Source organism: Carcharhinus amblyrhynchos, chromosome 11 (genome assembly GCF_965287045.1).
Source record: "Carcharhinus amblyrhynchos chromosome 11, sCarAmb.v2.hapA, whole genome shotgun sequence".
Lineage (NCBI taxonomy): Eukaryota > Metazoa > Chordata > Chondrichthyes > Carcharhiniformes > Carcharhinidae > Carcharhinus > Carcharhinus amblyrhynchos.
Genome location: NC_137334.1, coordinates 23,912,751 through 23,930,388, shown reverse-complemented (window position 1 = coordinate 23,930,388; position 17,638 = coordinate 23,912,751). Strand labels below are relative to the sequence as shown.

Below are 17,638 nucleotides of genomic sequence, written 5' to 3'. Positions count from 1 at the left end.
CGATTTCACTCACTCACCATCCTCCTAGTGAAAAACTTTCCCCTGAACTCTCCTCTGTACCTGCTCCCCAGCACCTTAAACCTGTGTGCTCTCGTAGCAACCATTTCAGCCCTGGGAAATAGCCTCCAAGAATCCACCCTATCTACACCTCTCAACATTTTATAAACCTCTATCAGGTCGCCTCTCAATCTTCGTCTCTCCAGGGAGAAGAGACCTAGCTCCCTCAGCCTATCAAGACCTAGCTCCCTCAACCTAACCTCAAGACAGTAGTAGAGGCGAGTACCTTTTAAAAAGTATTAGAGAGTTACATAGGTAAGGTGGGTTTAGAGTGATATGGGCCAAAGCTGGATAACTGGGACTAGCTTAGTGGTTAAAAAAAAGGGGACATGGACGAGTTGGGCCAAAGGGTCTGTTTCCCTGCTGTAAACTTCTATGACTCCATGAGGCCACATTCCAGTCTCAATTTCTTCAATGCACAAATTCATCAAAAACACTCGTCAAAATATTGGGGAATTCAATGAGTCAAATGGATAAGTACCAAATTCCTCTCAAAACAGTTGATTGTTAAAAGGGAAAATTAGTCAATGCATCGTGACAAAGATTACTTCATCCAAGAATAAAGATGGGTTTTCTTGTACATTAATGGTGCCAAGAGGAACACATTGGAGCAAAAGTTTACTCATGATTCTCAAACCTTATAGATTTAAGTCCCTGATACCACATTAAGCCAAAGAAAAGCACAAAGATTCTGAAACTAAGAGAATCCATCTATTTCTGTACCAGAAGATGCCCACTTTGCCCTGAAATTAAATTGTTAAAATAAGCAATAGGCTATTAAGGTTTTGCAACAGCTTTCCATCAGCTTTCCATGCCCCAAGCTTTGATGCAAATCTGAATTATAGATAAGTGCCTTCAGTTCCCAAAAAATCCAATGTTATTTATTTCATAATGGTAATGTTTGTTCTTATGACAAAACTACAGCTAAAACAAATGAAACCAAAAGATGAAAACTCAAAATAATGGAGATATGAAATAAAAGAACAACCTCCTTAAAGGGAAAATAAATGGTAACATTGCAGGTTTACTCCTCCTTCCTCCAGCCAAATGTTGTTGATGCCTGAAGGATTAAGCTATTTTCTTTAATACTTTCCTGATCTAATGGATCTGCTGTGCACTTGCAACATTTTCTATTTTTATTAAAAATATGAGTCTTGGGAGCAATTCACTTCTTCGATAAGACATGAGCTGTTCCCAGATAATAGGAGGTTAGAAATCACAAGATGAAAGCAGATTAGAGTGCATCTAGTTCACTCACAAAACAGAAGTCAATAAGAACTGGGAAAATACTGGTTGGAATCGTACCTAGCACAAAGGAGAATGGTTGTGGTTATTGGGAAGCCATCTCAACGCCAGGACATTGCTGCAAGAGTTTGCATCTAGATTTCCAGAATGCATTTGACAAGGAGCCACATTAAAGGTTCTACACAAATAAGAGCTCATGGTGTAGAGGGGAACACATCAGCATGGATAAACATTTGCTTAGCCAACAGGAAACAAAAAAGGACAAAGGCAGCAAGTAGCTGGGAACATCACCATTGATTCTGCTTCCTTCGAGCAGTTTATTCCAAATCACAACCAACACGTTGCCTTAAAATATTCGCCTTCCTCTCCCTTCTGGTTGATTAGTCAATTGCCTTAAACATAAGATCCATATGCTAAACTGAGGAGGAGTTTTAAAGAGCTCAGATTGTATCTATTTGTGGTGAAATCCTGTATGTGCTACCAGATAAACCTGCAAGTTCACCTCCAAGTCACTCACCGAGTCATTAAATATATACATATATTTGGAAATATATCAGCCGTTCCTTCAGTCGCTGGGTCAAAATCCTGGAATTCACTCCCTAACAGCACTGTGGATGTACCTACACCACATGGGCTGCAGCGGTTCAAGAAAGCAGCTCACAACCAAGGGGCAATTAGGGATGGGAAACATTACTCATTGATGCACACGTTTCAGGAACGTACAAAAAAGACTTCATTTGATCTCATGTGTTCAAGTTATACAAGTTGATAGCATTCAATATCAAAAGCAGGTTAATGTTGTCAAACTTTGAAGTTTTTTTTACTAAATATATTAATAGTGTTAAATGCTGTTAAAAACTTGCACTTATGTTCCTCACATCTCAAAATGTTTCACATACAATTAACGTTATTCTGCTATAATGCAAGCAGCAAAGTGAGACAGTGACAGCTTTACCTTGTGAAATCCCAGGGAAAATTGAATGTAAATGATGCAGCAGATGGGCAGAAATGATTGATGATCATTTACAAAGTTGAGGGGAAAAGCTCAGGTGTCAGATTTTGTGGCAGTTTCCCTTGCATCACAGGACTGCCCTCAAACGGAAAACACGCACTAGTATCAGCTGGCAAATTTTAACTACTCTACCTTATTTCATACAGGATGTGGAAACGCCAGCGTTGGACTGGGATAGGCATAGTAAGGTGTTTCACACCACCAGGTTAAAGTCCAGTAGGTTATCTGGTAGCACATACAGGATTTCACCACAAATAGATTCAATTTGAGCTCTTTAAAACTCCTCCTCAGTTTAGCATATGGATCTTATGTTTAAAACAATTGGCTAATCAACTAGAACGGAGAGAAAGGCAAATATTTTAAGGCAGCAGGTTGTTGTGATCTGGAATAAATGTCTTGAAGGAAGCAGAATCAATGGTTTTCAAAAGGGAATTGGATAAACGCTTGCAGCTGAAAAGTATGCAGGGTTGTCAGACGAAGTGCTAACCTCTTTTCAAAGACGCAGCATAGGTACAGTGGTCCAAATCAACTCCTCCTCTGTTGTGTACCATTTTCTGATATTCCTCAAAGAGAAGCTCAGTAAGTAGTCTCACAACACCGGGTTAAAGTCCAATAGCTTTATTTGGTAGCACAAGCACTCTTCAGGTGAGTGAGCCTGGTGAAGGGGTGACACTCAAAGCTCCTGCTATCAAATAAACCTGTTGGGCTTTAACCTGGTGTTGTAAGACTTCTTACTGTGCCCATCCCAGTCCAACGCCAACAACTCTACATCAAAGGGAAGCTGCACAGCTTCTGATTTCAAGAACAAACTAGATACAGCTCTTGGGACTAAAGGAATGGGGGTGGGGGAGCTGGGGAGATTAGGACATTGAATTCAATGATCAGCCATGATCAAAATGAATGGCAGAGCAGGCTCGATGGGCAAATGGCCTAGTCCTGCTTCTAGTTTCTATGTTTCTATGTGCAAAGTAGACAAATACAATTTGTATACAAAATGTTCGCCATTATCTAGGCAAATGAATTTCAGCACATCCATCAATTTCAATAAACCTCATTGTGATATCATGTTCCTTGCTTTGGCAGCTCTTATCCTCTGCACAAATTCAAACAGCTAACACAGAAGTACATACAAGTCATTGTTGTGGAGTCACACTCTGAGTCATTGCAACACAGGAGATGGCATTCAACACAAGAGGCAAATGCCAACTCTTCACAGAACAATCTAGTCAGTCCTATTTGCCCCGCTTGATCCCCCACCTAATCCCCCAGTTCAAAAATGTGCAGGTTAGGTGGATTGGCATGCTAAATTGCCCCTTAGTATCAGGGGGACTAGCTAGGGTAAATGCATGGGGTTATGGGGATAGGGTTTGGGTGTGGTTATCGTTAGTGCAGACTCAATGGGCCAAATGGCCTCCTTTTCCACTGTACGATTCTGATAGGGTCAGGCTTTTCTTTTTCAACCCGAGTTTCTGTATAGCAGTCCAATCAGTCCCATTCCCCAACGTTATCCTTAGTGTTTGTACTAATCAGAATGTCTACCTTATACACTTCTAAATAAATTTCCCTTCAATCTCCTTTGCCACATGGAGAACCAGTTCAGCTTCTCTAATTGAAAATGGTAGCTAAACTCCCATGTCCCTCATACCATTCTGGTCAGCCACGCTACACCCTCACAAGGACCCCAATATCCTTCTTGAAGTATAGTGACCAGAACTGGACACAGTTCAGCTACTTTCCCTGACTATTCTTTCTAAAACCTGACACCACTAATGTTAAACTGGCCTGTATTTGCTAGGAGTGTCCTTTTCAACTTTCTTGAACAAGGATACATCATATTTACCATTCTGCAATCCTCTAGCATCTCCCCTGTTGTATCCAGGGACAATTCAAGCTCTTCCGCAACCTCCGTCCAAACTTATCTTCACCCCACCTTAGTTGCAAGCCATCTGAAGCAGATGACATATCCACCCGTAGGGTTTCTGCTTCTACCGAGATTTTGTCAGTATCCTTTATCCTAGTAAATCCCAATATAATGTTCTCGTTCCCTCTCAGCATATATCACCCTCTTTGTCCCTAATAGGACCAGCTCCACCTTTTACTGCCCACTTACTAGTTACATGTTGGTAGAACATTTTTGGGTTCCTCTTTCATGTTCACTGCCACCCTATTCTCATATTTTCTTTTGTCAGTCTTAATTTTCTCTCCCACCCTCAATTTATTGTATTTGACCAGTTTCACACAAAGAATTCACCTGGCATGCATCATTCTTCTTTTCTTTTGTTCCATCATATTCTCTATCTCCCTCACATCGCGGGAACCATGGCTTTGGCTTCCCTAACTTTTATCCTTAGTGGATTGTATCTCGAAGAAACATTTCTTCCTTAAAGATAACCATTATTCCATTAGCCTTTGATTCTGTTTTACCAGTCTAGATTCTTTCTTATCCCAGTGCAGTTAGCTGTCTTTCAATTTAGAAGTTCTATTTTAAATTGTTTCTTGCTCGTGAGTGGCACGGTAGCACAGTGGTTAGCACTGCTGCTTCACAGCTCCAGGGTCCTGGGTTCGATTCCCTGCTTAGGCCACTGTCTATGTGAAGTTTGCACACTCTCCTCATGTCTGCGTGGGTTTCCTCCAGGTGCTCCGGTTTCCTCCCAAAGATGTGCAGGTTAGATTGATTGGCCATGCTAAGAAATTGCCCCTTAGTGTCTAGGGATGCGTAGGTTAGAGGGATTAGTGGGTATAATATGTAGAGATATTGGGGTAGGGCCTGGGTGGGATTGTGTTCAGTGCAGACTCGATGAGCCGAAGGGCCTCTTTCTGCACTGTAGGATTCTATGACTCTTCAACATTAATCTAAATCTTGTGATACTTGATCACTATTACCCAAGTGCTCCCCAACAGATACTTGGAGCACTAGGCTCAACGTATTCCCCTGGAACAGATCCAGCAATTCCCATTCTTAGTTAGATTAGGAACACACTGGTCCTAAACAATTCCTTCTCCTATTGCCTTCATCCCAACTGATAGGGCAACATGGTGACACAAGGGTTAGCAGTACTGCCTCACAGTGCCAAGGACCCGAGTTCGATTCCAGTCGTGGGTAATTGTGTGGAGTTTGGATGTTCTCGCCGTGTCTGCGCAGGTTTCCTCCAGTTTCTTCCCACAGTCCGAAAGATGTGTGGGTTTGGTGGATTGGCCATGCTAAACTGACCTTTAGTGCCCGAAGATGCATAGGTTAGGTGGATTAGCCATGATAAATGTGCAGGGCGACAGGACTAGGGTGGGGGATGCTCTTTCAGAGGGTCGGTGCAGACTCGATGGGTTGAATGGCCGCTTTCTGCGCTGTGGTTCTAAAGATTATGTGGATATATGGATAATTAAATTGTTCCAATATCACCATTCTACAATATTTGCACGTCTGTGATTGCCTACAAATTTATTCATCTATCTTTTTCTTGGAGGCCTGTAGAGTACCCCCAATAATGTGGCCATAATCTCTTCTCAAATAACTCAGAGCAAAATTTTCCTGAAAAACAGCAGATGGGAAAGGTGGTGTTGAAGCCAAAGGCATCAATGGCAGCTTTCTGTGCTGTTCCCTTCAGAGCCTCATAAAAATAATGGCAAGTGTGAGTCCTACAATTTCACATTGGCTGGACCAGCGTTTGTGCAAGGTCAGGGTATCAGTTTTAGAAGCTGGCCCAATGCACAAACATTCATCTGCTGGTCTGCCCTCATGCAGATGTGAATGGGTTTTCTTAGGGGTGGGGGCCTGATAAAGATATGGAAATGATGGTCCACCACTGAACATCGTGGAACCCGCTATGTCACTGGAAAGGAGCAGTCACGTCAGTGTGAAACATCCACTTGGTTCCTACTGTAAACTTCACTGACATGACGGGGAGATTCCAATGTGGGGGCATATAGGACGAGGATAATTTATTTCAATTAGGTTCCCGACCTTCCTGGGTGGGAATCTCGTTATTTCACTGACGGGAAAGGGGCTGCGGGAACAATTGGTTTGTGAGACCTCGCCAGCGAGATTCATGTTTCTTGGGTTTCGTGATAATTTGCACCCTTATCGCCGTGTACACTCACAACTACAAGGGCACCAGATCGCAGCCTTTGTCCCCTTGAATATTAACCACCGTCAGCCAAACACTGGCTTGATGGTGAACTTTAATCCATTCCTATACCTGCTTCATATACTCATACGCCAGCACTCACTGGTACATTATAAGCACTACAGCAATGTTGTTTCATAACACAAAAAAGAGCAGTTGACTGATCGCTTCTTCCCAAATTGGATGGTCACAGACTGAGAACTAATCAAAAAAACACGACTTCAAATACAACATGCAGCATGCTACCAGGATCATACCAAATACAGAACTTAAGCACCAGCTGTGCACAGAGGACACATCAATAGAACTATGCATCCACTAGCAGCCCTACTTTTTAGGCAACTTCTCACCAATTAATGCGCTAATGGCATCACACAGCTTAAAGCAAAATAATGGTACCACTAAATAATAGTGACTGGAGGATCACTTGGCCATTTGCAGAGATAGACAAGGTCACAATTGTAAAAAGACAGTGCTAATCTATTTGAGTAAAACAAACCTGTGATCCACTGAATTACAAGTTGAAAAATCTGCCTCTCAACAGCAGCAGCACATCACTCAGTTCAAGGCTGAAGGAATGATATCTCACAGGATCTATTTACTCTCACAGAAGTCACCATATTAAATCTTACCATCATTAACAGTATCATTAACTTTATTTCAGAGCCCCAAACACATCCTCAGAACATTAACAAACCCTAGATTTGAAGGGGAGAAATCAAAATGCAGATGTTTGTAAATAAAAAATCTTTCTAAAACCAAAAGCAAAAAGAAAAATGACTATTTACAATTGAATACAGATATAAACAGATTAAAATTCATGGAGGTAAACCCATCTGAGACTTACACGCGCTCGAGCAGAAGACAATAATCAACCATGACAGGTACCATGTCCTACAAAAGAAATCAGAATAAGATAAAGTCAGTATCCTCAAATTGGTGGAAGTTTGTGCAACACAACATGATACAATCATAAGGACTTAAGAAAAAGGAGCAGGAGTAGGCCATCTAGCCCTTCGAGCCTGCCCCGCCATTCAATAAGATCATGGCTGATCTGAAGTGGATCAGTTCCACTTTCTCGCCTTCTACCCACAACCCTTAATTCCCTTGTCTATCAGAAATCTATCTCCCCGTGACTTAAATATATTCAGCGAGGTAGCCTCCACCACTTCAATGGGCAGAAAATTCCAGAGATTCACCACCCTTTGAGTGAAGAAGTTCCTCCTCAACTCTGTTCTAGACTGCCCCCCCCTTATTTTGAGGCTGTGCTCTCTAGTTCTGGTTTCCTTTCTAAGCGGAAAGAATTTCTCTACCTTTACCCTATCTAGCCCCTTCATTATCTTGTAAGTCTCTATAAGATTCCCCCCTCAGCCTTCTAAACTCCAACGAGTACAGGCCCGGTCTATTTAATCTCTCCTCATAAGCTAACCCCCTCATCTCCAGTATCAGCCTGGTGAACCTTCTCTGTACTCCCCCCAAGGCAAATATATCCTTACACAAAGAAGGGGACCAAAATTGCACACGGTACTAAAGTTGCGGCCTCACCAGTGCCTTGTACAGTTGCAGCAAGACCTCCCTGCTTTTATATTCTATCCCCCTCGTGATAAAGGCCATTCCATTCACCTTCTTGATCACCTGCTGCACCTGCAGACTGGGTTTTTGCAATTCGTGCACAAGGACCCCCAGGTCCCTCTGCACAGTAGCATGCTGCAACTTTTCACCCTTTAAATAATAATCCCTCCTACTATTATTTCTTCCAAAGTGGATAACCTCACATTTGCTAACGCTTTACTCCATCTGCCAGCTCCTCGCCCACTCGCTGAGCCTATCCAGATCTCTCTGCAGACTTTCCACATCCTCTATACAAGTCGCTTTCCCACTCATCTTTGTGTCATCAGCAAACTTTGTTACCCTACACTCAGCCCCCTCCTCCAGATCGTCTATGTAAATAGTAAACAGTTGAGGCCCCAGCACCGATCCCTGCGGCACTCCACTAGTCACCAACTGCCAACCAGAAAAGCACCCATTGATTCCAACTCTCTGCTTCCTGTTAGACAACCAATCCTCAATCCACGCTAATCGTGGGCAGCACAGTAGCACAGTGGTTAGCACTACTGCTTCACAGCTCCAGGCTCCTGCATTCGATTCCCGGCTCGGGTCACTGTCTGTGTGGAGTTTGCACATTCTCCTCGTGTCTGCGTAGGTTTCCTCCAGGTACTCCGGTTTCCTCCCACAGTCCAAAGATGTGCAGGTTAGGTTGATTGGCCACGCGAAGAAATTGCTCCTTAGTGTCCAGGGAAGCGTAGGTTAGACGGATTACTGGGTATAATGTAAAGGAATATGGGGGTAAGTCCTGGGTGGGACTGTGTTCGGTGCAGACTCAATGGGCCGAAGGGCCTCTTTCTGCATTGTAGGGTTCTAACACTTTACCCCCAACTCCGTGTACCCTAACCTTCTGCAGCAACATTTTGTGAGGCACTTTATTCGAATGCCTTCTGGAAATCTAAAAACACCACATCCACCGGTTCCCCTCTGTCTACTGCACTAGTCACATCTTCATAAAAATCCAGTAAATTAGTTAAGCACAACTTCCCCTTCACGAATCCATGCTGCGTCTATTTGATCATACTGTTCTTTTCTAGGTGTCCTGCTATTTCTTCTTTGATGATGGATTCTAGCATTTTCCCAACTACGGACGTTAAGCTAACCGGCCTGTAGTTCCCTGCCTTTTAGTTGCCTGGTATGGAGGGAAGGTCCTATGAGGAGAGACTGAGGGATTTGAGGTTGTTTTCGTTAGAAAGAAGGCAGCTAAGAGGAGACCTTATTGAAACATACAAGATGATTAGAGGTTTAGATAGGGTGGACAGTGACAGCCTTTTTCCTCGGATGGAGAAAGCTAGCACGAGGGGACATAGCTTTAAATTAAGGGGTGGTAGTTATAGGACGGATGTCAGAGGTAGGTTCTTTACCCAGAGGGTGGTGGGGAAATGGAATGCCCTGCCTGCTGCAGTTGTAGATGCGCCTAGTTTGGGGGCGTTTAAGAGGTCCGTGGATAGGTTTATGGATGGAAAGGGATTGGTTTAGGTTAGAGGGTCATTGCTTTTTTCTTAATTGGTCGGCGCAACATCGTGGGCCGAAGGGCCTGTTCTGCGCTGTAATGTTCTATGTTTTGTCTGCTACCTTTTTTAAACAGCAGCATAACAGTGGCTGTTTTCTAATTCGCCGGCACTTCCCCAGAGTCCAGTGAATTTTGATAAATAATTACTAAAGCATCTGCTATTACTTCTGCCATTTCTTTCAGAGCCCTGGGATGCATTCCATCCGGTCCTGGGGATCTGTCTACCTTCGGTCCCGTTAGTCTACCAAACACCTCTCTAGTAACAGTAACTGTATTAAGGACCTCATCTCCTTCCAACCCTCTATCTTTAATATTCAGTAAGCTATTTGTGTCCTCCTCCATGAAGACATACACAAAAAACTTATTTAAAGTCTCAGCCATTTCCTCGTCGCCCACCACTAAATCCCCTCTCTCGTCCTCCAAAGGTCCAACATTCACTCTAGCCAGTCTCCTCCTCTTTATAAATGTGTAAAAACTTTTACGATCGTTTTTTATGTTTAGAGCTAGTTTAGTTTCATACTCTATCTTTCCTTTCTTCATTGCTTTCTTAATCATTCTTTGTTGTTTTTTAAATCTTTCCCAATCTTCTAACTGCCCACTATTTTTGGCCACTCTGAACGCAACGGTTTATAATTTAATACTCTCTTTTATTTCCTTCGATATCCACGGCTGATTATCCTTTTTCTTACAGTCCTCCTTTATCACCGGAATATATTTCTGCTGAATACTGAAAAAAGATCTTAAAAATCCTGCACTGTTCCTCAGCTGTCCTACCAACCAATCTGCGCCCCCAATCTACATTAGCCAATTCCGCCTTCATCTTATCATACTCTCCTCTGTTCAAGCAAAGGACACTGGTTTGGGACCCTACTTTCTCACCCTCCATCTGCACCAGAAATTCAACCATATTGTGATCAATCTTCCCAAGAGGATCCCTCACAAGAAGATCCCTAATTCTACCTGCCTTGTTACACAGTACCAGATCTAAGATAACTCGCTCCCTCGTAGGTTCCGTTACATACTGTTCAAGCAAACTATCCCGACAGCATTCCAAGAACTCTTCCTCAAGCCCACCGCGTCCAACTTGAGTCAACCAATCAACACCCAGATTAAAATCCCCCATAATTATCGCCGTTCTGTTCTTGCACACAGCAATTATTTGCTTGTTTATAGTCCGCCCCACCTCAAAGTTATTATTTGGGGGCCTATAGACCACACCCACCAGTGACTTTCTCCCCTTATTGTTTCTTATCTCCACCCACAACGATTCCACGTTTTGCTCTTCTCTTACTACCACCCTGATGTTATCCTTTATTAACAGAGCTACCCCACCTCCTTTTTCTTCCTGTCTATCCTTCCTAAACACCCGATACCCCTGGATATTCAGTTCCCAGTCCCAGTCACCCTGCAACCACATTTCCGTAATGGCCACTAGATCATACCCATTTGTGCTGATTTGTGCCATCAACTCATTCACTCTGTTTCAAATGCTTCGTGCATTCAGGTAAAGTGTCTTTATGCCAGCCTTTATCTGGACCCTATTTGTAGAAACACTACTAACTTCTCCCATGCCCCCTACTCCTTTAATTAGGAATGTCCTCAACATTAACCTGCACTCGTACCCTCTACTTACTTTAGATTTCGTAATTCCCCCTATCCCTGCACCTTCCCCTCCCCTAATTAGTTTAAAGCCCTATCTACAGCCCTAGTTATACGATTTGCCAGGACTCTGGTCCCAGCACGATTCAGACGAAGACCATCCCATCTGAACAGGTCCCATCTGCCCCAATACTGGTGGCAATGCCCCATGAATTCAAACCCATTCCTCCCACACCAATCCTTGAGCCACGCATTCACCTCCTTAATCCTATTGACCCTGCACCAATTTGCGCGTGAGTCACGTAGTATTCCAGAGATTACCACCTTGTTGGTTCTGCTTTTTAATTTGGTTCCCAGCTTTTCATACTCCCTCTGCAGATCCCTGCGATTTCTTTGACAGAGGTTTAAGTGTGCAATTCCATCTCAAATAATTCTCCATGTAAAATGCAAAATCACCATCCAGATTTTTGGCAACACGTGGGGCTGGGTCAGAGGCTGTAGATTTAGGTTAAACACTGCAATATCAGCACAAAACCTAAGCTTGCCACTGAAGTACAAAAAACTGCTGGATTTTTGGACGTGCTGCAACGTGGACAGGAGTTGTGTTGAATTTGTATAAGTCGCCAGTTGGGCCTCAAACTGAACTCTACATCCCGTTCTGGGTATTGCACCTCAGGAAGGATGTGAAAAAGGATGAAAAATTTCAGTTACAAAGATAGATTTCAGAAGTTAGGGTTGTTTTCCCTAGAGAGGATAAGTTTAGAGAACACTTGATAGTTGAATTCAAGATCATTAGGAGTTTGGACAGAGTAGAAAGGGAGAACCTGTCCCTGTTCATGAAAGGATCAAGAATGGGAGGACACAGATTTAAACAGAAACAAAAGTGATACAAGGAGAATTTTAGGACATGCAAGGGGTGCAGGGTGGCTCAGTTCCTGCAGCGAGCCAGGGACTGCAGCCTCTACGTCTCCACAAGTACCAAGGGAGCACTGCACATATTACTTTTTATCATCTCTGTGTCTAGTTCCCAATGATTCTCAATGCTTCAAGTACTTGTAATTTAATATTAGAGGGGTCTCTGGAGTAGTGTGTCACACAGGCAGCAACTGAAATGCAACAATGCACATCGGAAGTGGCAGAGCATTCAATACAATGCTAACCCATGATTAGATGACCTGATGTTCTATGTTCTATCTATGGGTCCAGTGACCAGGTCCTCTGGAGGAAGAGATTAGGAGAAGAATTTATGGAACAGCTGGAAAAGACTAAGATTGTTGAATTTGGAAGCAGAGCTGAGAATGATCTGGAAAAGAGTGCCTTCTGGTGAGAACTGCGAGCATGCCACCAGAGTGGGGAAAAGCTGATGGGAATTGGTAACTAAAATTCCAAAGGAAAGGAGCTTGAGGAAGTTCAGAGTTTTAAGGGTTGTGTGGCTGGAATCAGTGCCATATATGCTCAGTGGACTGCCTGGTAAATCCATGAGATTTGTTTTATCTTCTATTTAAATTTTATATTAACTTCAATTTGCCTTTTAGCTCATGTTTAATTTAAATTGATTTGGGTTTAATTGTTGACATTGGGTCATTCAGTTCTTTTGGTCTGTTAGTCTCCAGGAGATTCATACCAACAGGATTGAGATATTCATAGAATCCCCACAGTGCAGAAGGAGGCCATTCAGCCATCGAGTCTGCATCGACTCCCTGAAAGGGAATCTTACCCAGGCCCAGTCTCTACCCTATCCCCATAAACTTGCACGCTTACTATGGCCAATGCACCTAATCTTTGGAGTGTGGAAGGAAACCGGAGCACCTGGAGGAAACAGGCAGGCATAGGGAGAAAGTGCAGACTCCTCACATACGGTCACCCAAGGCCAGAACTGAACTGGCATTGTGAGGCAGCAGTGTAACAACTGTGCCACCCCATGCGGTAAACTCAAATTTATATTCCACCAATCACAAATTAATTTTTGCTTTCTTTATAATTTGTAATTTTCACACAGCAACTTTGTGCAAAGAATGTCACAAATTAATAACTGAATATATTTCTCAATTCCGCAGTACTCCATATTAACTTGTATATAACAATCCCACTAATGTGCAAACAGCAACATTTCAAGTTCTCATGCTGATATTTTATCCAAAAAATATACCATCAACATTTCAACACATTGCAAAACATTAAACTGCAAACATTCCTATATAATCACGTAATTCTCACTAGCTTAGGGAGAATTCAAACCTTTCTGATCTTGCATTAAACCGCATTGCAAAGTAGAGCTGCCAAATTTCTTTCCCTGCAGCCAAACCCACACATCTGACACAAGACTGCATGTGGGCTCCAAGAACGCATCAATCACACAAGGTGAAGATGGCGCAATTAATCATGCCTTTCGTAACACAAGGGCACAATCGCTGAGTGGCAGCAAAGGTCTGGGTTGTTCTGAACCTCCGTCATCGCAACTGACAAAGTATGCAACTATTATTGCCGACCCACCAGAGGGGACAACAGAAAAACATTCCAGCATCTGTCGGTGTTCCCAACTTCGTAACAGTCAGAGATCAGATCAATACAGCAGGCAAAATGCTTCTATCTTGAAGAGTCATTCTCCAAAACCACCCATCATGCAACTTCCTTCCAATCAGACAAAACTCCTTGCAACCGGAGTGACAACCGCCCAAGACAACAGACACCGGAGTGGGGGGGGTGCGTGTGATCCTCCCATCCTGCTGCACTAATTTATTGGCACAGCAGGCTGGGAGAATCCCGCAGCAGGTCATTCATGGGGTTCCCATGAGCGTTAGATCTCCCAGCGCCAGATTTCCAGTGGCATCTGCTCCGTGCCAGAAATTGGCAGGGAGGCACAAAAACCATTTATATGTGATTTAAATACAATTAGTGGGCCTAGGACTGGAGTTTCCGCAAGCATATCCACCCTGCCAGAGTGGTTCACTCCAGCGGGTATTACAGTGGGGAGCCAATGTAATCCCCGCTGGAGTGAACCACTCTGGCAGCCCAGCCCCACTGGAGTGAAGGAGGGGAAGATGGGACCTCCAAAGGGTCAGGTGGGTGTCCCCTGGACATCGGGATTCTGGCAATGCCATCCTGGGTCCCCTGACACTATTCAAAGGGCAAAATGACAATGCCTAGGGGGCAGCTTGGCAGTGCCCTCCAAGTATCAGGCCGTGCCAAGGGGGCAGGGCAATATGGGGGTCGGAGGGTGGGGGGGAAGAATCCTTCTGCCACACTACAGTGGGGATCGGTGGGGGAAGGAGGGAGGCCAGCAAACTGGACGGGCTGGAAGCAGAGGAGGTGGGGGTAGGGGGGCCTGCTGGCCAGGGAAGGGCTGTGGAGGAAGGAAGGGTTCAAGAATGCGAGGGGTGGGGGGGTAGTGGACTTCAAGAGGGGATGACTGATGGCGGGGTGGGGGGGGGAGGAAGGGGTGGAAAACAATCAGTTGGGGGGGCGGGGAGCTGGAGATCTGGACAGGCCATCGTTTGGGTGGGGGGGGTGGCAGGCATTGCGGGCTGGCCAGCAATCAAGCTAGCCCATTGCATGCAACCGCTAAGCATGCACTGATCTTGGCACTGGCAAATCGGTGTATGCACAATACCTGCTCAGCACGCTGTTTTCATCCTTCCCAGCGGGAATAGGCCCTGCTGCCTGAAACTGAATGATATTCAAGCTGGTGGCCTCTGCGGTGTGGGAGAGTCTTCTCTGAACTCCCACTGAAAAAAAGTGTGAATTATTCCAGTTTTCACATGAATTCCACTCCAGATTTTTTCTCCTTTAACTTTCCATAGCAACTACCAGTGTCAGCTGTTGCAATCAGATTCCCTCATTGTCACATACTCCAGTCTCAGAATTCTGTACTGCAACTTGGTATGGCTCCTGCTCTGACCAAGACTGCAAGGAACCATAAAAGGTCGTCAATGTAGCCCAAACCATCAGGCAAACCAGCCTCCCATCCATTGACTCTGTCTACACTTCCTACTGCCTCGGCAAAGCAGCCAACATAATTAAGGAGTCCATGCACCCTGGACACACACTTTCTTCCATCAGGAAAGAGACACAAAAGTCTGAGGTCGCATACCAACTGACTCAAGAACAGCTTTTTCCCTGCTGCAATCAGATTTTTGAATGGACCTACCTCAAATTAAGTTGTTTTTTTACACCCTACCTATGACTCTAACACTACATTCTGCACCTTCTCCTTTCCTTCTCTGTGTACAACATGCTTTTCACTGTATGTTAATATGTGTGACAAAAATAAGTCAAATCAAATCAGCAGACTACCGAGTTCATGAGGGGTTTGTTACAGCCAAGCCAATACCGTCGGTGTACGTATTACCAAAGTGTATGCTTTCAAAGAGGGGACTTCCGATAGAGGTCTTTACCAGGAAATCTGGCTCAGTTTGCTGTGGCCATTAAAGCTTATGACGTAGAGATGCCAGTGTTGGACTGGGCTAAAAACAGTAAGAAGTCTCACAACACCAGATTTAAGTCCAACCAGTTTATTTGATAGTAATCCCACAAGCTTTCAGAAGCGGTGTTCCTTTGTCAGGTGTGTGGAAGGTTCTGATCAGAGAAAGGCATATAAAGACACATACAGTTTACAGAATAGCCAAGTTCCGCACACATGAGGTCGGCCTCAACCGGGATCTGGGGTTCATGGCACACTATCTGTAACCCCCCATGACTTGCCTGGGCTTGTAAAATTTCACTTATTGTCCTGTCTGGAGACAATACACATCTCCTTAACCTATGTTAATGCTATCTCCACTCACATTGTCTGCATCTTTAAAGACTTGAATAACAGGTTAGCTGCAAAGACTTGCATTCTAATCAATATTCTGTAACTGTGTGTGTTTTTATATGTCTTTCTCTGATGAGAACCTTCCATACAACTGACAAAGGAACACCGTTTCCAAAAGCTTGCGGGAATTACTATTGAATAAACTGGTTGGACTTAAACCTGGTGAGACTTCTTATTGTCACTGAAGCTTAGCCGTAGCCCTCTTAATGGCAGCTTAAATCAGGTCAATGGGCACAGACAGTATTCATAATCATCTTATCAAACTGAAAACTCAGAAGTAGATCCCAATTGAGTTAAGGGGATAAGTGCTGATTGTTGCTCTGCTTGGGAAAGACACACCAGCTGTATACTGATGTGCTATAAAAGCATTGCAATCAGTTAACAAGTGCGGCTTTTCCATCAGAGATGCAAGTTGCAGAACTATGACATCACAACACTGCATGAAAATGTAAACCAATGTGCAATAATTCAAGCCTTTTTTCCAACTGGTCACCCTGAAAGGAAACTGTACTTGCCTCAAAATGCTGCTCCATAATCTGAAGTTTGCCTTGTTCAGGACACTTTTTCAGTGCTCGATCAGCGTACTGAAGGAGGATTTCTGCCATCTAAAAGAGAAATTGGAACATCAATCAATCTTGTTGCAATCCCATACCCACACACATCTCAGCTCAGCAATGGACAAATAAGACCTGGAAATGTTAGTCCCTTATCGAAGTAGGGAGACAGTTCTATGTTTCGTTCAGAGCATGCATAGTCAGGGTACAAGCAACAGAATGGATAGCTAGCTACAAAACAGGAATAAGAATCAGGGTTATAGTTAGTTATTCAGACTGATGCTACTCCTCTGACAAGTTGGACTCAGGAATTAGATAAATTTCCACATTTATGGATACTAAATTGGGAGGTAATTAACACAGAAGAGGATCGCAACCAAACACAGAAATCTAAGAATAAATTTACAGAACAGTACATGATTGGCAAATTAATTTCAATATGGATAATCGAGAGTGGTTATACTGTGGTCGGTAGAATATGGAGATCATATATTTCTTGGAAAACAAGTCGCAGATTTTTTAAAAATTCTTTCATGGGATATGGGCATCACTGGGCCAGAAGTTATTGCCATATCTAATTGCCCTTGGGGGAGCATTTTAAGAATCAACCACATTGCTGTAGATCTGGAACCATATATAGGTCAGACCAGGTAAGGACAGCAGATTTCCTTCCCCAAAGGACAAGTGAACCTGATGAGTTTTTATAACAATGGACAATGACTTCAGTCATCAGAGTTTTTTTGAAAATAATTTTAACCGTCCTCTGAAATGGTCTAGCAAGCCACTCAGTTCAAGGGCAAATAGCGATGGGCAATAAATGCTGGCCCAGTCATTGATGATATACCCCACTGATGAATTTTTAAGAAACTTTGATTACAATTTTTTAAAATTGTAGATGACTGCCTGCAATTGTCTAGGAATGATGAGCCCAATATAAACAAACAGGGAGGGACAGTTGCCTGGCTACTGCAAAATGTTGTTAGCAAATTATATAACTCAATAACTTCAATTTTCAAAGACTAATAAAAATGTTAAGAGTGGGAATGCAACTCAAGAATTCCTATCTGGTTTTCATCAGCCAGGGTGTTGAGTATGAAAGTTGGGAACTTATGTCACAGC

The 17,638-nt window shown here is 43.5% G+C and overlaps 1 protein-coding gene across 2 annotated transcripts in view; it reads right to left on the bottom strand.

Annotated features, from left to right (window-relative positions):
* The window catches only part of vps8 (VPS8 subunit of CORVET complex), a 599,989-nt gene that overhangs the window by 478,546 nt on the left and 103,805 nt on the right, over positions 1 to 17,638 (bottom strand). For both annotated transcript variants that reach the window (XM_080198763.1, XM_080198764.1), the window contains exons 19-20: positions 16,481 to 16,570; positions 7,283 to 7,329 (exon numbers count right to left, since the gene is read on the bottom strand). In XM_080198763.1, the coding sequence (XP_080054889.1) occupies positions 7,283 to 7,329; positions 16,481 to 16,570 (137 nt within the window). The remainder of the gene's footprint in view (positions 1 to 7,282; positions 7,330 to 16,480; positions 16,571 to 17,638) is intronic.